Source organism: Solenopsis invicta, chromosome 10 (genome assembly GCF_016802725.1).
Source record: "Solenopsis invicta isolate M01_SB chromosome 10, UNIL_Sinv_3.0, whole genome shotgun sequence".
Lineage (NCBI taxonomy): Eukaryota > Metazoa > Arthropoda > Insecta > Hymenoptera > Formicidae > Solenopsis > Solenopsis invicta.
Window position 1 is genome coordinate 19,253,668 of NC_052673.1, and position 23,977 is coordinate 19,277,644.

A 23,977-nucleotide genomic window follows, 5' to 3' on the forward strand; every position below is an offset into this window, starting at 1 on the left:
GATATCAGCCATGAAGTACAATACTCGAAAGATTACTGAAAGCAGTGGCGCTGCAGTATTAAACCTCGGTTATCTACCTTAAACGCCCGAATTTCGCCGTTCAACTTTAACCGCAGTTTAACAACGTTAACCGAGGTTTAAGACAGTTATGGGACACAATATTTTCCGTAAACCAAGTTTAAAGGTTTAAACTCCGGTTAAACTAAGTTGTGAAACTGGCCCTTGATTGGTTAAGCGAGCAGCCATATTGTGAACACAACTGTTGCAGAATGATACGAATGGTGTTTGATGACGTTAGAGCGGTCTCAAAATGGCGGTGGAGGACTCAATTGGATACTGAAGGTTGTGGTGGGGGTTCGATGTCGCTTCTCTCTTTATATAGGACTCTATAAGTATGTAGAAAGATAACGACTTCTCAGTATGAAAAATTTCCCCATGGACAGAATCAAAGTCCTTGTGTGTACAGTCGTGAGCTAAAAGGTTGCAACACATTTTCTTCGATGGTTTTTGGAATGTAGACTTGCTCATCGAACGGCGAACGTAATTGGTTCTTACCGGTGAATCCAACCAATTACGTTCGCCGATTGATGACATCAAAGAAAATGTGTTGCAATCTTTTAGCTCACGACTGTACCAGTCAAATGTGAGGAGAATATGCGACTATGATTTATCAATTCTTATGGCTTATGACTTATGATATCGACTAATAGCTTATTGTAAAAAAGCCTTTTAAAATTGGTTTGTGCAGGCAATAACCGCTAACTTATGCGGAAACCGATAAAAAATTGACCAATCACAGTCGATTATTTTTCTATAAATCGATTATGATTGACTAATTTTTTACCAATTTCGGCATATGTCAGCGGTTATTGCCTGCATAAATTAATCTTAAAGGGTCTCGCACATGAAATGCACAACAGAACATAAGTGTAGCATAAAGCCTCTGGACTAATGGGAATCTTATGTAAATTAATATAGCGATTTTATGCTGGATGTTCATTGCTCCATCAGTCTTATGTTGTGCTTATGCTATGTTATGCATTTTATGTGCAAGGCCCTTAAGAGTGCAAACCCATGGAGCGAAATAGCGTAACGCGGAACAAGAGCAAAACCAATCACAAACATTTCGCAGTTTTCATTACGCACTCCAATTGTAAGATATTTTATAATTAACATATACGAAAAATTCTGAGAAAAAACTTTCTAAGTGTCTTTAAAAAAACGTTATAATTTGTATAAAAAAATCTAAGACAGTTATAAAATTATAGAAATTTTAAAAAATTTTGACAATTATTTGTTACAATAAAATTAATTATTGAAAATTATTTGTTAAACATTTATTTTAAATTGCAGTTATCTTAAATTTTTATATTTGGTACTTATTTTTTAATTTTTAGTTTTTAATTTTTAATATTTATAAACTTTTTATTAAACCATTTTTTCATTTTTCTAAGTTTATTAAAATTTTTTTTAAGATATCTTTTTAAATTTTTTTAATATTAATATTTTATGTATTTATTTAATATTTTATATTTTTTTAATAACTTATTTTTAATTTGATTTGTTATTTAAATTACTGTATTAATGTATTTTTATTAAAAATTTTTAAAGCAATTCTTTTAGTTTTTTTATTTTATTTCTAGTTGTAATTAAAAAAATTTTTTTAAAGTTATCTTTTTTTGTTTTTTAATTATAAATTTGTATATTTTATTCTAATTTATTTTGTTAATTAGATTGTTGTATTTTCTATCATTGTTTTATTTAAAACTTTTAAAGCAATCATTTTTTCAATTTTTAGTTTTGTTTTTTTATATTTTATTTTTATGTAAGTTTAATTTTTTAATTTTTTTGTTTAATTATGTAAATATTAAAAATTAATTATTAATCCAAGTACTTTTATCAGCAGTCAGGAGTATATATTTTTTAAGTAATTTTTTATTAGTTTTGTCCAAAAACATATTTGTAACTTTTTATTATTTTTTAGTTTAATATTGTTTTTATTTTTAATTTGCTAAGTTCTGTTTTTAAATAATTATAATTTTTATTTTATAGTTTTGTTATAAGATTTTAAAAAGTTTTTATTTTTATTAGTTTTTAGTTTTTATTTTTAATTTATTTCGTTCAATAAATTTCAATCTTAAAAGATATTCTTAATAAAAATTATTTATCTTAAAAAATCTTTTAAATAAAACTTTATTATAAATCACCGACAATCACTCGGCACGCAGATTTTATAAGCTATACGAGAATGTATAAGATACGATGCAAATAGGCCTTACTGACGACCAACAGTAAGGTGAGCTAGAGTGCACGGGCGTACGACGTGCGTGCAATACCTGTTTACTACTCGAAACACTCGCTCGCATCAAAAACTTGTATACGGGACAACGAGGATGCGAATTGAAACGCGTCGCGACCTTCCGTCGTCCTGCTTAACCGACCGACTGCTGCCACTACGTAGCGGCGTGATTGACGCGAGGCCGCGCCTGCGCGCCGCTGCGCCGCTGCGCCTCTATCGTCGCCATTACGCAGTAGCCGCAGTCGGTCGGTTAGGGAGTACGGCGGAAGGTCGCGGAGCGTCGCGGCGCGTTTCAACTTCCTCATCGCATCCTCGTCGTCCCGTACGAGTTTTTGACGCGAGTGAGTGAGAGTTCTCATCTCTTTATCCTCTGCAGCCCCTGCTCGTTATTGCGCCACCGTCGCCGTTGCCCTTGCCAGTGCTGCCCGCTGCCGTTTGTTTTGTTTCGCGCAATTTCGCTAGCTGGACGCGCCGTTTTTCGCGCGTGTATTGGACCGAATTCGACAGAGAGTTTGTATCGTGATCAAACGAGTATCGTGGTATGCGAGTAACAAAAGATCATACATAGAAACGATCGTGCTAGCTCGCGAAGGTTGGCATCATGTGCCCGCGCGTAAAGTTCTCGCGCGCGCGACGTCGCTCGGATGGGATGCATCGAGATCGCGAAAGTGTCAAATGGTACGTGACTGGTTGTACGATCACGTTAGACAGAAGTTTCGCGAACGGTAGTGTGTTATCATCTTTATCTGTTCTACATCTACGCGTGCGTTTATTCAAACGGTTTTGGCTGACGCATATCGCGAAGTCGTTTTTCTCTTCTCGCTTCTCGCTTCTCGCTTCTTCTTGCGCCGCCATATTTGCATCTGGTCTGGTCGTCCGGCACGTCACACTTTCCGCATTTGTTAAATGCAAATTGTGCATAGGTACGATGCCGAAAATGACGAATGTAACAGCGAACCGGTCGCATTTACACGCGAGTCGTACCGTGATAAATAGAAACAATTGTATTCGCAAGATATTCCTACGTATAACGACAGCACCTGTTGCGTCGCGATGAGTTAACTCTCACGCGCGCGTTTTACGTTTTATTATTCGTACTCGTGTATGTGATACGTATTATTCACGCAATATCGGGGGACCGGGAATACTAAATAAAGTATCAGGTTATCGTTGTTAATGTGCAGTTCGAGGAGAGTAGCGGAATTCCAGCGAGAAGACGGCATTCGTCAAAGTAACTCCGTAAGTATATTATTTTATTAACATGTCTTTGCATGTTTTTATGTTTTGCAATTTGAATATAAAAATAAAAATATAGTTTTATTTCTACTTTTAGAATGAAGTCAAGCAACCATTTTGTACACCTTAGCCTTATCATTAATTTGAGTAATTGTTTCTCGACTACCTTGTTCCTCTCACAACCAAAAGAAATGGTAATTATTGAATGCTTTAATATTTTTTAAATTAAATTGTTTAGATGATGCAAAAAAGGTTTAATTCTTTATCAATTTTTTATATTTGGACATTAAATTTTATTTATATTTAATATAATTACAGTTTTAATATTATCCTCTTATTTTTATTATACTTTTAATATAATAGAAAAAAATTTATGTCTATATAAGTATTATTTATTCTTCCTACCTTCTTGAAAAAACTTTACTTTTATGCCATTTTATTTTAGTTGAGCAATAAAGTTGGTCAATCATAGTAGTTGATAGAGGAAACTTGAAATTTTTTTTTACCTAGCCTATTTTTTCTTTCTCATTCTGTCCCCACACAACAAGCGATGGAAATTTAGGAGGATTTCCAGTAATGTGTTTAAGGGTTAAATCTAAATGTATAGCAACAAGTCGTTAAGCTTCATTAAAAATTTTGCATCATCATTGTTTGTTTATTATAAAATCAAGATTATAAAATTATTATCAAATCTAAAACTATATTTTAATTATATTGAAAATAAAATAATACAGCTATGGTTAGTATTTAAATTGCTTTCAGGGCACACTAGGACAGTGCAATGGATATGATGCAATGGCTGGTGAGTGAATACATTTATTATAATTATTATAACTATTCAATTATTTATCATCATTTGCAATAGTAGTGAATGGAATTGACAAAAACTATTGAGAACAATAACAGAGGAATATTTATAAATATTTTACAAGAAATCATAATAAATAAATTAATGACTAAACTGTGACTAATTAGATTAAAATGGTGATAATAATACTTTTATTATTCTGATATAAAAATATTTATTTTTTTATATATTGTGTATAAAAGTACTTCTATAAATTTAGATGATATGAAGAAAATAAGGCACTCATCAATATAATAATATAAATTTAAGTATTTTTTTTCACTTTTAATTATTATGCTAAAAAATTCATGTTTTATTACTTATTAGATACTATCATTGATCCATATTTTAAAATTCAATGTTGTATCTGAATTCTTAGTTTGTCTTTACCATGAGTCACAATGTTGAAATTAAAGATTATTAAGTAGGAAAGTAACTTTGAGCAGTGAGAACTAGTTGAAACTAGTGTCAGATGCACAGATAAAAGGGATAAATTCAGAAGATAAGAGAAGTGAAATTAGTTTTTGGTCGCTTACTCTGTGCAAAGTTTGGTGAAGAAAACCGGGTTTATTTTGCATAGTCTCTGGCTCGCGTATTGTCTACACTGGTTGTAGTTGTAATGGACATTTCAAAGTATTATCCATATTAGTTTTAAAGAACATTCAAAGTGAACGCAAACTTCGTATTGTAAACGATTTATCTCTCTCTTTCTCTCTCTCTCTCTCTATATATATATATATATATATATATATATATTTATATTTATATAAATGATATTAAGATAAATGATATTAAGAGATATTAAGATAATAATCATAAATTTAGTGTATATATATATATATACACTAAATTTATGATTATTATCTTAATATCTCTATTTTATTGATACATACATGACATGATTAAACAATTTTTAAATAAATGGAACACAATCAAAATTTTAACAAAAACTAGGATTGATAAAAAAAATGTTTATAAAATGCGAAAACTTTTAAAAATAATACTCTGTAAAAATTCTTGAAAACTATGTAATATACAGTTGATTATTAAGATATCCGTTTGCATTGTTTGCAATACAGTTAAATTGCCTGTGCTTAATTTGGTTTTTATTATGGTTTTTGAGTGTGTGTGTGTGTGTGTCCTATATTTGAAAAACAAATGTCAATAAATTTGCAAATTAATTTTATTTTATCAATTATCATTGACTATTTTATTTGGTATGAAACATGCTCAAGTATTTATAAAAAGCAATTATAATTTAAATTTTAAAATATTTTTACAGAGTATTACTTCCAAACGTTTTTGCATTTTACAAGCATTTTTTTCATTAATTATAGTTTTTGTTATAATTTTGATTTTGTTCTATATATTTATTAAAAAATTGTTTAATTATGTATCAATAAAATGGAGATATTAATACAGTAATCATAAATTTAATAAAGAATCTGTTTTAAGTAGAGAAAATTAACAATTTCTTATATTTTTTTAAAGCAATGAATGATCAATTAATTAATTTGTGTAAAATTCTTTGCGCTGAAACAATTTATAAAAATTTTACAAGGATAGGAATACAGATAATTATAATTATACTTAGTTACTATATTATAACTTTATTACGCGCTTTAAATATCTTACACGAAGATATTTAAACTATATGTGCATTCTAATAAATCAGAACAATAAGTTTCTCATATTCAGTCAATATTTTCTTGTGAGATATGATTGTTTTAAAGCTAAATGAATTAATAATTTAATTTTACAGGAATATATGGAATGAAATATATATAGCTACATACAAATATGTAAAATATTTCAAAAATAAATATATGAGCATAAAATAATGTCAATGTGTAAAATATTTAAATACAGGCAAATACAAACACACGTACACACATCCGCGCGTACGCATGCGTGAAATACGTATATACACCTAATATTTTAGATACTTTTGAGTATATTATTGAAGCATTGTGAGGTAACATAAAATAATTAGATTTTTAAAGATAAATGATTATATACATACATACATACATATATATATATATATATATATATATATATATATATATATACTCATATTTTAAATATGATTTTGGTTTGGTAGACTTTATGTATTATTTTTACTATTGACAAAATATTTTGTTTTTGCTACACGTAATGTTTCACGTTTATTAAAAAAAAATATTTATACCTATATTTATTATTAAATAATATTTACGAAACATTCTGCATATGCTTTATCGCATCAAGTGAATTTACAATATTTATACACATTTATATTATAATAATAACATAAATAATAGTATGACAATAGAAATAAATAATAAAAGAGCTGTTTTTTTACATAGTAATCAGACGAATGAAATAACATTCAAATATTATTAAAGATTAATCAACTTTATGTTTGTTACATCTGTTTGATCGATTGCATAAATGACTAGTCTGATAATTTTAATTTTATATATTCCATTAAATTTACTAACGTTTAAGCACAAGGCGTATATGATTAAGTCGATAGTAGATAGTAATATATAGTACATACATTGTTGTTTATTGTACACATTTTATTTTTATTGCACAGGATACATTTACAGTTTTTTTTTATTAAAGAATAGTTTGCATGTATTAAATCATCATTTATTCAGCTGTTTGTCGTTTTAAATTACTTATCTAACGTACTGTACATATATTAAAAAAATGTTCATCAATATTCATTTCTAAGTCATTACTTTTTACCTGTTTTAAATGAAAAATGTAATTAAAATAATATAAAATTAATGTGTTAAATTCTTGATAATTAAAATGCATTGCAGAAGGTTTCTATATAAAACAATAAATATCTAGAATAGTAATTGAATTTTAAATATAGAATATCTAAAATATTTGAAAAATATTACAACTATTTTTTGTGTGATGACTGTGATGATGAATTTAAATAGAAGTGAAGATTAAATTTATAAAATTTGAAGTATTAATTTTGTACGGACGTGCGCGCGCGGGCGAATGTTTGTGTGTTAATACGTGTTAACGTTAAATATCATATTTGATATTTATGACAAAATAAAAAACAATGTGGAAAATTTATTACATATTTTTACGAAGGTTATACTTGCAGGAATAAATGATAAATTATTTCACTGAAACTTGAGATATAATCTCATTTGTTTTATCGTCTCATTAATAATTCGGATGAATATTCTTGTGCGATTATGATGATACATACTATTTCTTATGTTACTTATCTTGGAAAAGATTCGACTTGGCAAAATCGATAAGAATTGCATTGCTTTTTAGCATTAGTTTGTGAACAATTTTTGCTAATCGGTGAATTTGATAATAATAAATATAGTTGTAAATATATTTTTTGAAATAAACGAGGAACATGGTAGTAAATATTTAGTCTTAATATATGCGCACCCCATTATAGTCGAGGGTAGATACAGGCTGTCACAGCGCGATAGGGGTTTCTGCTTTTATTATCAGCTATTATCTATTTCGGCTAATTATATTCCGATCCATGATTGCTCTTTTATATTTTATGCATTTACTATTGTACATAAATAGTAAGATGAAGTGGGTGCGTATACGTTTGTGTTTACGTTTAACTGAGACGAGGAGAGAGAGAGAGAGAGACAGAGAGAGACGTTTCGTCGCTCGTATTTCGACGGGCGCCGATGAAAAGTCGATCGATCCGTGCGGGGGTGGATCGACGGGAGCTTCTCTTTTCGAAACGTGGCCCATCCCTCTCGGGCAACCCCCGATAAACCCCCACCGGTAGCGCTTGCGCTCCAACGTTTCCTATAAGAGGCTGAGTAGCACTCGCGCGGATTTCAGTCTGACCCGCGGTACCGGCGCCGCGGTCGTGATTGTGCGTTACAAACCTCCCTCTTCGAGAACGACGTTATTACCCGTCGTCATGATGCTCCCCGGCCTCGACTAAGAGGGAGAGGGCTCTTGTTTTTCATCCTTTTTCATCCCGCTGCCACCGCGTTAAACTAAGCGAGGCAGCGAAGCAGCGCGTCGTCGCCCTGTCGCCCTGTCGCGTTGTCGACGTCAGCAACGTCATTGCTTCTCCTGGAGCGATCAGCGCGCGTACGTTGACATAAAAAGAGAACGACAGAGTATTGCGAAGGCGGGAGTAGTTGTGCCTGTTGTTGCGTGGTCGTGCGAGGGTGGCGCGCATCCTATGGGATTGCTCTCTCTCCGCTGAACCCCTCATCCGCCTCATCCGCCTCATCCGCGCGGCATGTGATTGTGCCCTGTATGTGTTATTTAACTAATAGTGAACTCGCGACTCTCTTATGGTGATGCTGTTTTTTGCCTTGTTAAATAGTGGAATCGTCGAAGGAGACGGAACGCGATCGCTTTTCGGTGTTCGATAGCGGATATGCGACTACCTGATTGGTAAACTCTGGACGAAGCTATAGCTGTCTATGTGTTTTGTGTTTTGCGCGACGAATGTTCGTCATTGGTTCTTCCTTTGTTCTTTCATGGTGGATCATGATGACGTTCCCTTTTTTTTCTTATTGCTCCATAAATGACTCTCCTTTTTATATTTGTTATTTGCTGTTGTTATTATTGTTGTTAGACGCTGATTTGTCGAAATTGTTGTGGAATGAAGATATTTTGTTACTATTTTATATATATATATATATATATCACGAATTGCTTAGTTGTTTAAATACAAGTATTTTTATCTCAAAATGTGAAATATAATATTTTAAACACATTTAAATACAGCGCAGTGTGTTAATAAAAATTAATATTAAATTAATTTAATCCCATTGAAATTTATAAAAAACAACAGTTTGAATACTTATCCGATGAATGCGAAAAATTCATCATTTTTAATTTATTCTTTAACTTTGTAAACTTGTATCTGTTGCGCGCAGCAACGGCTTGCAACGTTTCTAACAAATTAATTCAGTTAGTTAAAACACAATTAAACTCTTATTCTTCCCTAGACTATCTTTAAGTTTAATACGAGATCACGTTACACGGTAAAAAAATTTAACTGCCCCATCTTTGCTAGTCACGTCGTTGAGAGAGATTTCGAGAGAAGTAGGATGTCGGGATAGTCCTCCATTTTAGTTAGGAAACTAGAGAGTAGATAGGGATGATGGTGCATTTGGCGTGGGCGTTTGTTTCGCGTTTCGCTGCCGCGACTGTAACGAATACGAGGCTACACGCTACTTGTTTTCCGTTTTGTCGCGATACGTGCACCAACGATACTTCTGTGCGATGCTTAACGTATTAATTGTAACGTTGGATATGTTGATATTATTTATATTTTGTTATCAACTTTTTTGAATAAATTTGTGCGCGCGCGCGCACATACACACACACACACACACACACACACACACACACACGCACGCACGCATACAGGATATCCGACACGGCTTGTAGCTATCGTTAAAAAAAAATTCTCAGTATGATATATTTACCACATGAAATAATAAATGTTTTTCGCGATTATAAATTTGCTCCTTTATCCAAATTTAATAGCTCACAACCTTTTTGAAGAATTTTTATAATAGTTTCAAAGTCATTCATTGAAATTTAAATAAAAATTTTTATCAATAATATGACACTTAACGTTATCACAAATAATATAACGGCGAGATTTTTAAGAATTAAAATGTGAAATATTATATTCGTTCCGATGAGGTTTCCCAGGAAACCAGCGTATCTTATTTTCGCAATTCACTTCGACGCAAATGCGATACGATCTTGGCAGACGCAGTAATATCTTCGCTACCGAATAGATTCCAACTAAAAAACAAAAGTAGATCAGCTACAAACGAAGAAAAGCTTCGCTTGTCGAGAAACCATTGATGAGCGATAAGATAACCGCGGGATATCAATTGCATGAAAAAGCATCGCATTGCAAAGATTGGTTAACAGCGTTTCATTTTCTTTCAAAACTTTCATCGATTATAATAATCGAAGAACTAAGAATTTTAGCTCTAAAGCTTTGTGCGCTTTTTTTTAAATGTATATACATATATATAAAACTGAATAAAAGTTATGATAAAGTTAAGAAAGTGAAGTTAATTGAGTTATATCAAGATGAGATTTGCACTCAATGCAAATAAAATCCGTTATCAAAGCCGTTCTCACTCATGTTCACAACGAATACTCGAATACTGATTGCGCTGCTGTTCGTTAGTGCTGTTTACTAATTTTAGAATCTTCGTCAGCATGCAGTTCAGTCTATCACGATCTCAGCTATTGCATGCGAAGCGCATGTATCCTTTCTTAATGCACACAACGGCCGTTGTGTCGCCGTTGCCGTTGCCGTCGCATCCAAATGTGCGATGACAGGTGCCCATTTAATGTCTCGCGATGTGATATATTCAGCGAGAGAACGTCTCAGGAAATTGATAATGGTCTGTCTTCACCATTTCACCCTGCTGTATTAATAGTTGTTGCAATAGTTGCAGTAGTTGTAGGAAAATGTAATTGAAACAATCGTGATCAAATCGATAATGCGAAGCTCGGCTTCTATCTAGCGCATCGAATGTCTAATAATTTATGTGCATCACGGAGGTAAAGATAATTTATTGAGATGGTGGAGCTTGAAGGCCCGATATCTTAAAGAGAATTCACTTTATACGATACGTGAGTAATGTAGGCCATTTCAGAAATCGCGCATTTTCCACAAGATTGCTTGGCGAAATATAGGCAATGGATTTATTTAATATTTAGCCAAAATTTTCATGTAATTCTTTTTAAAATATTTTCAAAGAAAATTTATTATTTCTTGACAAGAAAAATACTAAATGATATTAAAATAAAGATTGATAGCAGCTTAATTATATTTATTATTAGTAATAAAAAATTGGGAAACTAGTCTATTCATTTTTTAAGTTTAAGTTGTTAAAACAATTAAATTTTTAATTATTTATAGTATTTGGATAATAAAGAACTTCTAACTTTGTTATTATTGTTGTTAACATGTATTAAAAAAAATATACGATTTCTGAAATACTATCTACAAGATAATTACTTGGGATGTGATATACCAAAGGTTTGTAGACATAGATTTCTAGATTTCTTAAAATGTGTGGCTTATATCTGATTGTAATATATGCTGGAAAAACTAACAGTTCCTTTTTTATTTAATAGATAAGTTTATCAACTAAAGTTATTATACCATTAATACTTAAGAATATATTATGAAAAAAAATTTATTTTACTTTCCCTCTGATAACTCTGAAAAGCTTTTGATAACTTTTTCTGTACAAGAGATATACGTGTGTGTGCGTGCGTGCGTGCGCGCGCGTGTGTGTGTGTGTGTGTGTGTGTGTGTGTGTGTGTGTGTAATGCAACTTTGTATTATATAACTTGGAGTGTACAGATATTTATTGCATATGACAGATGCTCATGACATCACATATGCAACGGTAATGCAGGACAGGAGAAATATGCCTGAGTAACCGTAAGTCGCGATACCCATCTGTGGTATCCGCCGAAAATGATTTATGACATTGCCAAACCCATGTAGTTTGCAGCGATTTGTGTATATTTTTACAAAATTTCATGATAAAGTCTCACATTAATTGTACGACAAAAATGTAAATATATTTAATCTTTTAATATGATATTATTAAATGAAACCAAATCTTGCTGCATTTGCGTGTATTTTCATTTCGCATTATACATATTACAACAAATCTGAAAAATTTTTTTAAATTATTTTTATAATTATCATTCTTCCGGTGTATAAAAAAAGCGTGTTTTTTATTTTGAGAATTATAATATTAACATACATAAAATAAAATTAATTTTATGTAGTCTGCGTGCGAATGCAAAGATCGTCTTTAACAATATACTATATTGTTAAAGTTGCCAAGACACTGTGAAGGCTAGTGAAGCTTCCGATAGTGAAATGGATATTTGAAAAGCAGGAGAATTTTCTATGATTAACGTACCAGTCGCGACCGTTACACCGCGAACGTTCTGCAAAGTAATAAGATGGAATAGTAAAGTGACCTGTCGAAAGAGAGATGTATCGTTATTGTAGCGAGTCTTGCGCCGTACGAATTCGATAGGGAGACTACAGGGAGACATTTGTAGGTTTTATGAAGATGCGTGCAAAAGTTGCCAACGCTAGTATTGGTCTAGCAAATTTTGATCAGACCAATGTTACTGTTCGAAATAGCTATTATTCGAAATAAACGTGGGCCAAACGAGGCGAGGGGTTGAAGGCCGAGTTAAATCTCTGCTAAACTACTTAGAGAGAGAGAAAACTCGCTTTGCGATTCCGTTCGCAATTCCTTCCGTTCGTATCAACGATCTTATATTGGAGCAGTGAAGCTAACAAGAAGAATGATGAGTTTACACTCATAAAGTTAAAACGAAAATACGATAAGACGCGATCTAAAACAAAATCTCTCTCCTCATTTGGAAATACAACTTTATAACTATAACATTCAAACACAAGTGAAAAATATATTCTTTTTTTAAGATGATTATTAATACTAATATTATTATATTAAATCGCTTGTCGATTTAATCTAGTACATTACATGTTTCGGCTTGAACTTTGGAACTGTAATCCAATAATACGTATGATGCAATATGATGTATGTAGATAAGATAAAATAATATAAAAGGAAATTTACAAAAGAAACTCTTACACTTGAAATATTTTACATGTGCAAGCACGAAAGGAACGGTAATGAAAGTGAGTGGTAATAGAATTTTGAATTTGTTTAAAAGCAATTTACTTAAAAATTGGTTTATATATGAATATTTATATCAGTCAGTTGCGTGTGTTGTTGAAATATCAAATATCAAGTCGATCAAGGTAATTATTGATTAACAATCAGTTGCGCTTCGTTGTACACGATAATAGTGATGCGCGTGATGTTTTCAACGCGCGATCGTTTCGCGTATTATAAAGATTCGCTCGTGTTGAAACGTACAAATTTATCTTCAAGGTTGAACAGTGCAACACGAAGAATCGGCAATTCGCCGCATTTATAAATTCGTGGCGGCGAATATACTGCATCGAAGTATGTAGATACGTCATGCGGAAGCAAGCGAGCACGTACGCAAACTATCTCTCGAAATAACTTACTGGAGAGATAGAGAAGCGTGGAGTTTCTTTCGGTACCTATTCCGCGTTTCGTGCTCCGTGCTCCGTGCTCCGCCACTATACCATATAATGTAACGCGACAGATAATAATGTAACGACATGAGTTTTCGTCGTACGACATCTCCGCAAAATTTATATAGTCGTCACCCTGCATTCGCATATCGTATGGTATACCTCCAATTTGTTGCATTTGTTTTCTCTTGTAATTTTTAAGATGATTATTACGCTACGTAGCATTGAAGGTGTTAAAATTTAATTGCCATTTTGATGACGTTACGGCAACGGCATCAACGGCATCGACGGCACACATTCAACGAAATTGTTGTATGCATAGAGATTGCGCGTAAAATCAATCCCATCAATCCTATTAATCCATGCTTTCCGCGTCTATAAATTGGGCTTTGATATTGGATTACGCGAGACAGGCTTCGAATCATTAAAGCGAGATGAATATTGATTGTTAAAGATAATAGGGAAATGATCATGATACGATAATAGTAATTATTGCTGTGTATAACTTGTAATACATAAATTACAAGAGTATTTATTGTAATAATACAATAAATTTAATATTCTCACCAACATTAACCATTGCGCAATGTGTATCGTTCCATCGTTGCAGTTGCATCATAGCAATCATTTGATGTGTCGGCGTTCAGCGTTCTCAACTCGACAGTCGCATTTAAATTCGACAGTTTCGAATAAACTTTCTTGTTTTTGTAACTATTGCTCCAGCGCGGCGGCGGAGCCATCGGCTATTCTGTCAAAAAGAGTAAGGCAGGAATTTCCTGCACGTTAATATGCAAATTAGCGAAATGTGTAAAAAGAGCAAAAGTAATTCAAAATGGTGAAAATTTCTTTTGTTTGCTTCCAGCATAAATTTAAATTTTTTATCGGTGAAAAATCAACTCTCTCTCTATCTCTGTCTATCTCGGCGGTTGGTGAGAGAATCCCGTGTGACGTGATAACTTACGTAAATTCACATTTCATTGCATTTGCATTCTGCAATATACATACTTGTATTTTATATACACATATGCACATTATATGATAGGTGTATATATATATATATATATATATATGTTTATATGTTAGGTTTAATGTTTTGAATTTGTTACGCGGAATATTTGAAATTGTACTGTAATAATAAATTTAGATTTATTAACGAATTTGAAAAAAAAAATGACAATGAAATATCAATAGATGATTGGCTCCGACTAATTAAATTGAGAAAATCAATATCGTTAAATAATAAAACTATTTTTCTATAAATAATGTAAAATTATTAATTTGGATTATCATACGATTAATATTTAAGTAATAATAATTGTTAATAGAAATATATTTAATTATATTCAAAAAATTATATAATAAATAGTATTCAAAAAAGCATAAAAAACTTGCGATTTACGTAAAACGAGTCACTACATGAAGTATGTAGCTTAAATATGTAGCTTATTTTTCTTAGCATTATTCAAACGTATGCAATTGCTTTGTCAGAGTTGTAAAGTCGTTGGAGTTTAATTTTTAATGAGAATTGCATTGAAAACTTATTCCAACTAATCCTGAACTAACTACAACTTGCGATTTTTAGAGTAAGTGAGGTAGGTCATCGTACTAAGTTTTTAAATTGGATTAAAGTTAATTCGAACCAATCACCAAGTTCGTCGATAATCAGCTGTGCAAAGGTCTTACGAGTTTCCAGGTCGAATTTTCAGTCTGCAATCTCGCGGAAAGTCACCTGAGATGAAAGTTGCAATAATTGAAGAGATATTCACGTGAGCCTAACCAAAATTAATCAATTTGGTTAGTTTTACATAATAGAATAAATTTCGATATAGAATGCATTCGTATTATACTAGTATAAATGGAACAGAGTTGAAAAGATGACACGTTTTTAATTTTCTCCCCTTCTCTCTCACCTCTTATTGTTAGTATCGTTAGGATGGTGATTGCTTAATCATCTGATAAGGATTCTTGTAATAGTAATTTTATATACATTACAATATATATATATATATATATATATATATATATGTATAGATAAAATTACTATTGTAAGAACTATTGTAAGCTGTTAATGTATAACTTTTCGGCATTTAAGTATATTTTTATTTGACTAATATTGGATCGCTTAAGCAAGAAAGCTTATTTTTTGATGACAAGACGTTCTTCAATTATATGCGGGTTAAACGTCACACGGATGTAGTTTCAAGACGGACGTTCCAGCGCGTGGCTGCACCGCATCTCCGCAAACAGGCCGCATGGTACATGGGACGCATAACTCGTAGTTGCACGTCCGGCCAAAATGGAGCCACGGGTATATCGATTATGGCATTTCGTCTCAGGTTTCTGGGAACTACTAGGCTATCTAGTCCGCTTCAAGGCAATGCATATCAAAGTGGCCACGTTTCGATAAAAGCTCTTAATCCTTCGGTATGCTTCTTATGGTTCGATACTCTCGGATATCGACGTCATTATTTTCGGGAGTCCAAAGCCACTTATTGCATAAAGAGACGAGAAAATTACGATGAGCTTTGAGGAATGAAAATGTTTAATACTCATAAATATAAAAACAGGGAAAATGTTTATTTAAAGTTTTCGAATTATTGAATGTTAGTTAAAGTTAAAAGTTTTGTCGTGAGGCGTTAGTATGTTAGGTATATAACGAGGTTTTAACATGAAATTAGAGATTTAAATTAATTTAATGTTGTTTATATTGTTTTTAAAAAACACTTATCCTAGTAGGATTTGAACTTTTAGGAATCTGGGACCTTTGGATCATGAGTTTTCTACATTACGTACTGTGCCATTTCATTAACTGATAAATGTATTATACATGTGTTTATAAACAGCGTACTATTACTACAAGTGTAAAAATCTTTCCATTTTTGTCAGGTATGTTAACTTTATTCAGATATACGTTTTTTTTTTATATGTAACAACTTGTTTTAAAAAAATATTTATCTTTTATAAACAATTTTATTTATATTTATTATTTTCATAAGTTTGAAACGTGAATTTAAACAAATATGTACTAAAATGTTATTTTTAAAATTAAAAATATCGGATCCAGTATTTTAGAAATTTATTTACTAGATTTCAACAAATATTACACTGTAATATATTAAGTGTAAGTTGATTAATTTTTCAAATAAACTTTTTATCAAAAATTTATTTTTTAATTTTAACACTGATTTATTATGATTAAAAGAAGCTTTATAATGTAAACATTATTTATTTAAATTAAATGAATTTAATTTTAAGAAATATATCCACTATAAAATTGAGAAAAATTTTTTTTTAGTGTAAGAAATAAAAATTTTTTTTGTCAATTTGCAATGTATTATCGCACACACAAATAATCAATAATTAATATTTATTACGTTAATTATGTATGTTTTGCTTAAAATTAAAATGGCAGCTATAGTCTCAATATGTTTGAACTTTTAGATATATATTTATATAATTTATGTGATGAGAAAAATAAGATTACGCTAAAAAGAAAAATATTAATATGTCTCGCTTTGCCCTCATTTTCTAAATATTTAAAAATGTTTTAGTCTTAAACAACGTTTGATTTAAAATTGAAAAATCTTTAACAGCTCTAAACGTTTTAGTGTTTTGAATCTAAATACTGTTTAAAAGTAAAATATTTTTAAAAATTTATAAAAAGGAGATTGAAATAAAATATTTTAATATCTTGAAATTAAACATTTCTTTTTTGAATGTAGAAAACAAAGTTGTACATACAATTAAGACCTGAGAGAGAAGGTGAGAGCGAGGGAGGGCAATATTTTCCTTTGAGCGATAGCGTCATCAACGTAGCATAATCATAGTCGATTAAAGGCAAAAGTTCATACGATTTTGAATCGCATCGACTTTTTACAAGCGTTTTAACTGATATCATAATCCTATAGCCGCTTATATCATTTATAACATTTATTAATTTCCGATTTGCTTTGCGCACCTGGCTGGTCCAATGACAATTCTCGATTTAACGCGCGGTCGAATTTATTCCTGATTTGCACAGTTGATCGTTCTCTTTTATCGCTCTCGTTCAGATTTCGTCCATCGAATGACCAAAAGGGAACAAAGGATCGATTTATCTCGAATGGAATCACCGATAGCGTTCGTATATGGTGCAGCTCCCATCGCGCTGAAAATTTCACGAAAGCGACGAACAAATAGTTAATCGAGGTCATGTTATTATGTTACATCGTATAACGAATTAAATTTTCAAACGTACAAAAATTTTATTTATAGTGTTTTTATTAAATATGAATTCGTCACAAAACATGCGTATGGACATAGTGTTTTTCTATCGTTGTATATTTTCTGTAGAATATTCTCTTGATTTGTATGCCGCGCATCGCGCCGCGCCGCGTCGCGCATTTTGTGTGAAAATTGGGCGAGTTGGTATTTTAAATTTTATCGAAACAAAATAAGTGCGGGCGCGCGTTCTGTATAAACTTCATTAAACTACTCGTGTACTTTTTAAATTTATTGGACTTTAAAAGTCAACTTATGCCACTTTAAGATAAATGGCTTGTATGTATGATGACACGGAGGAAGACTAATGTGAATGGAAGAGGACTTTCGCCACTCGATCTATAAATAAATCCTTCGCCGCTTTTCATAGCCTCTGAAAGGTGCTTTTTGGCGAAACGCGGTTTATCTAAGGGAAAATCGTGGTTCGTATATTATCCATAGTCCTCTTTGCGCTCGACTTGGAAACGTCCATTCTCATTTCAATGTTATTTGCCTCGTATCTCTGAAATAATTTTCTATAATATGAGATTATAATATTGAATTGTCTATGTCTTTTTTTTCTCTTTTTTTTTATCTATTATAATTAATTATCGGCAAGTGTTTTTAATGCTGAAGAGAGTGTCTAAAATAATGTTAATTTTTTTCAGATAGTTTCTATCTAAACAGCTTATTCACATTCTCTTTTAAACTAAAAGTAAAAGCTCGTGTTTCTACGAAAGATGCTCATTGAATTTGTTATCAATCAACACCTCGCATCAACACTCGGTCCAAATCAGTACTATCAATACTAAATTCTGTCATACTGACGCGTATATTGAAATCCACTGGCTTAAAATCCATTCGCTTAAAATACGAATGCGAATTGTACTTCGTATCGATCAATTATACCGACACATAATTCTCCGTCTTCTGAATGGCGTATACGTAACATGTTGCGCATTCGTGTCGAGTATCGGAACGTATAATTTTTCCAAGGTCTTGCCAAGAGATTTTCTTGCCTCTTTTGTATTCTCGATATTCGTATGTGCAGGCAATTGACCTTTAAATCCTCCATAGGGGCGCGTCTTTCTCCCTCGTATATCCCTGCCAACTTCCACGTGCAATTTCGGCCAAATCAACGAAACGCACGAGCGACTCTCGCGACGCGAATATCGACGAGGATATTGCTGTACGCAGTTGGAATGCAAATGTCGAGGATGTGCGAAAGCGCTACACTGTCTCCTCGCGTATGACTGTGGTTTTCTTCCCAATTCTTTAGAAAATCCAATTTCTCGCAACAAGCGAATTAGCTTTTCGCTCGCTTTAGGTCTAATATGTTTCTCTCAATTTATTATCCATTGTTATCTTCTATTTTGTAATAAACGTTTTGTTATTCCATTTACGAGAGTGTGAATTGAAAATGGCAAAGTCCTAAACGTGTTGGAAATGAAACAGTCGAGATGTTCACATTATAGGTACACGAGAGACTTTTTAGTTTCTTAACTGCAAAATGCAAAATGCAGCCGTTACATAATTTTATTAAATACTTGATTGATAATTTAACTGTATTATACACAGATTGAAGACATAACATGAAAAAAATTTGATATTTTATTGTCTATCAAGCATGTCGATATAATGATATTTCGATAACTCTACATCCTTTTACCAAGGAATAAAAGTTTCAAGTTGAGCCCTAATAGCATGACACAGATTACTACAGATTACTATAATACATTTCGTAGTTTCGATGAATAGGTATTTCTCTATCTCTTATCACGAATCGTGAAAAAGTGACGCGTGGATTTTTCGCGTTCGATGACCGTGTTCGTTCGATCGTGACGTGAAGTAATCCGCTTGGAAAAAAGGTACGAGAACATTTCCGCGGAGAAGTCGCTCGCTCCCTGTCCTCGAGTTTTCAATTCCAGGACGTCGATAAAGTCTCGCCGCTCCGCATTTCTGTTAAGGAAGCCTTTGGATTTTCTCGCGCCCGGGTGCGCTTCCGCGCGATCATAAAGATGATGACGTTCCCCACGTCATCTTCTCGCTGCTACTTCCATCTTTGCATCCATGGAAATGCCCATGATTTACATTATTATGACGTAGCACACGTAGCACCTTGTATCTAGAGACACATTACTTGGATACAAAAATGTAGTATTTTTAGCACTTGAGCAATGTGCTGAAAGTGAAAAAGTCTATTCTATTCTATTCTATTCTATTCTAGAGAGAGAGAGAGAGACTCATTTTTTTGCATTCCATTTTCTTAGACCATTTTACCTTCCATCTTGTGACAATCATGTTTTGTGACAATTATACTAATTGTACTAAAATAAAAAAGGGTGTGATGATTACACATTGGATTCTTATGCAAATTTTACATTTTTTTAAAAAGCAGATTAAAAGGTAAGGCCAAAGTAGAAATTTGTCTTGTTGTAAAAGCATTCTAAAACTGCAAATATACGTTATTTTGAATTACAATTAAATTACATTAAAAATCGTCTAGCTTTTGTTTTTCTAACTGTAAGATAAGCTCGAGTAATTGTCGTCATTGAGAGAGTCGTCTATCTCTAGATTATATTCAGTGTATTTTTACTCACAAAGTGAGTAATTCTCACCAAAACGCGATATCAAAGATGGAACATTATTGCATTTTAACGCGTTGTGGATCATGAGCACGTCGTCAGGAGAATCAACAAGAATTAGATGAGGAAGCCAAAAGGAAACGTTAGAGCGAGAGTTAACGATGCGGGGCAGATATCGAAGGTACTATGAAGTGAAAATGGAGAGTACCTTCGAAGGTGGATGAGCCAGTTTCTTATTCAATCTATTGAGTTGAGAGAATGGCTCGACGTTCCTTCTTTCGTCGAACGGGTGCTATAGCGCTAGTTTAACTTGGTGTTTTATCGATTTTTTTTCCCCCACACATTCATTAATACTATTAGCTTTTCGCAGTGATAATTTTCAATTTTTGCAAACAAGCGTGTTGCAAAAATATATTGTATGGTGACAATACGTACGTACAAACGAAAAGTACGAAAAGACTTGAGGATTATATGATACAAACAATTAGTTTAACGCTTTGCTCTCGAGGAAACATCTGTAGAATTCGTGTTGACACATTGATCTAATCACGCCGATTGGCACGCTTGACGATGCTCTGCGAAAGAACTAGTCCGGAAGGGGTTTAAATTACTCGCAGAAATTGCATCGTGGCTCGTATCGGAGATTGTTGGGAGAACACTTGGCTGTAAGTTCCGTGGTGTGCCCATCCTAATTGGTTTTCCGTGTATACGTTCCGGCGTATGTTTCTCGACGATTCCGACAGACAACGCGAGCAAGGAACGCGAGTATTGTGCTTACTCATTCGGCTATGTGGAATTGCGGCAGGACCGCTTGACAATAACGACTACGATGTTGGGCACACACGTGACAAATGGTCCCGAACAGTCCAATCTTGCGTCACGTCTCTACATTACAATGTCATTCTCTATAGCACATAACTAATGCTCAATCATTTTCAATTGAATATTTTCATCGTAAAAGTTATTAACGCCTGATGACGTAGTTAGTGTGTGATTTCAGTGATACATAACAACAAAATTGGAATCGAAAGAAAAACAATAGGTATTACGAAGCATTTTTACTAGAAAATACATCAATTGCACTTGCATCAACATGTTCTGATATCAAAAGATACATTTTATCTATATTTTTCTTTTTCTTTTTTTTCTACAGAATAATAAAAATTATCCTGTACCAAATAGAGACGAATACTTTTTTCATCTGTGACGTATCATTCTTCTTGTTTTCTTGTTATTTTATTTTATTAATTCACCCAGTATATCATTGTTACTCGAGGCAATGAAAAATAGAGAAGCGTGATTTAATCAAAGAGAGTGCATAATACAAAATAAGTGAAATAATAAAAGATTGAAAATGGTTATAGATTACGCGACTTTACGAAAAGCTTTCTCATGCTAGTGGCTACTTCGTATCGGAAACGGAAATGGAGATTCACCAGTCGGCTCGCGCGCACCAAACGAGAATTTCTCCAAGTCGTAAAGTGACTCTCTAAGCTATGATCGATGTGTCGGCTCGACGACCTCGTATCGTGACGAAATTCTGCCGATTCAGCATTGCGAGCGCAAGTTCTATTCGCGAATTCGAGAAGACAACAGGCAACTTTATTTTGGTACGTGTGTGTGTGTGTGTGTGTGTGGGTGGGAATAGGTAATTGCAAGATATTATAAATTCTTTGTGAAATTTATCGACACTCATTACTCTCCGTGAATTATTTTGCATTGACGACAAGTTGTAACAAGTATTGATTTCACAAAAGTACAACATTCGATAATATTGTTGCAAGAAAAATGATTTTGTATCTCTCATCTAATGATGACAATGCGAATTTCACAACAGACTGCTTTATTCACTTCTATTCGAGTTAGTCCGCGCACTTCGCAAGGAGAACCAAGACCAACCGCACATCAGGATTTAATGGCGAACAAGTACGGCTCGAGAACTCGCGGAATCCATTAGGAGTCGTGCCGGGCGGGCTCGGCATGGACACGGTGAAAAGGGGTAGCGAAGGGTTCGCGGGAACGAACCGAGATATGAATAGCTTATGTGAATTTGATGTTTTAATAATTTCCGATCAGCGCGCGCGGCGTAAAGTCGCGCTGTAACTTTCGTTTTACGGAAGTAACGGATAGCGCAAACGAATGGGAAATTGGCGAGTAATGAGTTTTAGATGAAGCCTCGAGACTTGAGGGTAGCTATCGATTACCAATGTATGTGTAACGACTGTGAAGAACTCTTTTGGAAAGGTCTTTTCCACATTGCCCTTTTTGTTAAAGGGGATCCAATAATACGAACAACATTTTACTTTATAAATAGATTTATACTTGTAACTTAACTTTTTAGCTCTTTATCTTTAATATAATATTTTTAATCGGTTTACAAATAATATCTTTAGAGTTTTGTACGTAATTCTAATTATAACTACAAATGATGTTAGAATGTACAGATTAACATAGATTAACGTACACGTAGATTACAAGAGTAGATTTAATGAATAAGCGATGAATTTTTCTACATTGGATTTTTCTCAAGTTTCAGAACAAATGTTGACGGATAACTATCGCTAATTGGCGGTATATCAATATTTTTATTAATTTCTATCAGCAGTATAGTAATTCTCAGTTATATTTAGTAATTTTTATTTATAGCGCATCAGGTATAGCGCAAAATTATATTTGCTTTCATGTTGGACAACAGTTTTTCTTTCAGCTTTGTTTAAATCCGAGATTAAGGTTGATTTCTTAGAGAAGGGGATAGTAAGAAAGAGGTGCGTGAGAGAAGGAATGTTTACTTTCTGTCGCACACCCCGGTCTTCTACATTGGAAAATAGAAGGCGTTCTCGGGGTTATCTGACGACGACAATCCCCCGAAGGTATAGAATGTCGTCTTTGACATTATCCCTCGTCTTCATGGCGATGATTCTTAAACAAGTTGATGCCAGCCGCCAAGAACCTTCTTGCAGTTTACATTTTATCTTTTGCACTTTACTTCAGTCGCGACTTCCGCAACTTTTCTTTTAACCCATTAAGAACCAGTCTTCATAAAGTGTGTACATAAATTTTCTTCGCAATTTCACCTACGAGAGAAAAGTTTATTAAACAACACGTATATGATACTTGCGCATTACTGACAAATCTTTAGGAAATGTATGTTATTTTTTACCGTTGGTATCGTAAAGTCGTAAATAATAGAGGATGGACGGCTGTTGTGTGAATTGTAAAAGCTAGCGTTAAAATAATTTTATCACAGTCTATTAGACATGGTAGGATGATTACTGATCGTTAGTGTTCGTTATGTTTTTATAAAAGCTAAATTTTAGTTTTGTAAATTTTAGTTTTTAGGTAGCAAACATTTTTACAGGTGTATACTTTTTACGTAATTTTGACAAGTACTTACATTACATATTAATTTTTGAACTTGAATCTAATGAACTTGAATCTTAAATTTTATAGAAAATTTGTAAAAATTATTATTAAGTAAACTTGATGATTTAGTTAAAATTATTACATATTTAAACGTGAATAATCTTTATGAATAATATAAATCGACAACATCGAAAGGTCGTAGGATCAGAGTTTCTTTGACGTGTCGCGACATTTTAGAAATTTATACTAAGCTGGCTGCCGCTCTTATTGGACTCTCCAAGACCATTTCT

The 23,977-nt window shown here is 32.8% G+C and overlaps 1 protein-coding gene across 5 annotated transcripts in view; it reads left to right on the forward strand.

Annotated features, from left to right (window-relative positions):
* Positions 1 to 2,572: 2,572 nt before the first annotated feature.
* LOC105197884 (metabotropic glutamate receptor 8) overlaps positions 2,573 to 23,977 on the forward strand; it is a 112,704-nt gene continuing 91,299 nt past the window's right edge. Inside the window, exons 1-3 of one of the 5 annotated variants that reach the window (XM_039454224.1) lie at positions 2,573 to 3,538; positions 3,633 to 3,729; positions 4,298 to 4,337. Coding sequence is in view for 1 of the 5 variants with exons in the window: in XM_039454222.1 (XP_039310156.1) it covers positions 8,770 to 8,786 (17 nt within the window). In the remaining 4 variants the exon portion in view is untranslated. Of the gene's footprint in view, positions 3,539 to 3,632; positions 3,730 to 4,297; positions 4,338 to 8,185; positions 8,644 to 8,715; positions 8,787 to 11,331; positions 13,075 to 23,977 lie in introns of those variants that run through there. The other 4 variants (XM_039454223.1, XM_039454222.1, XM_026131610.2 and 1 more) reach the window with 4 other exon arrangements.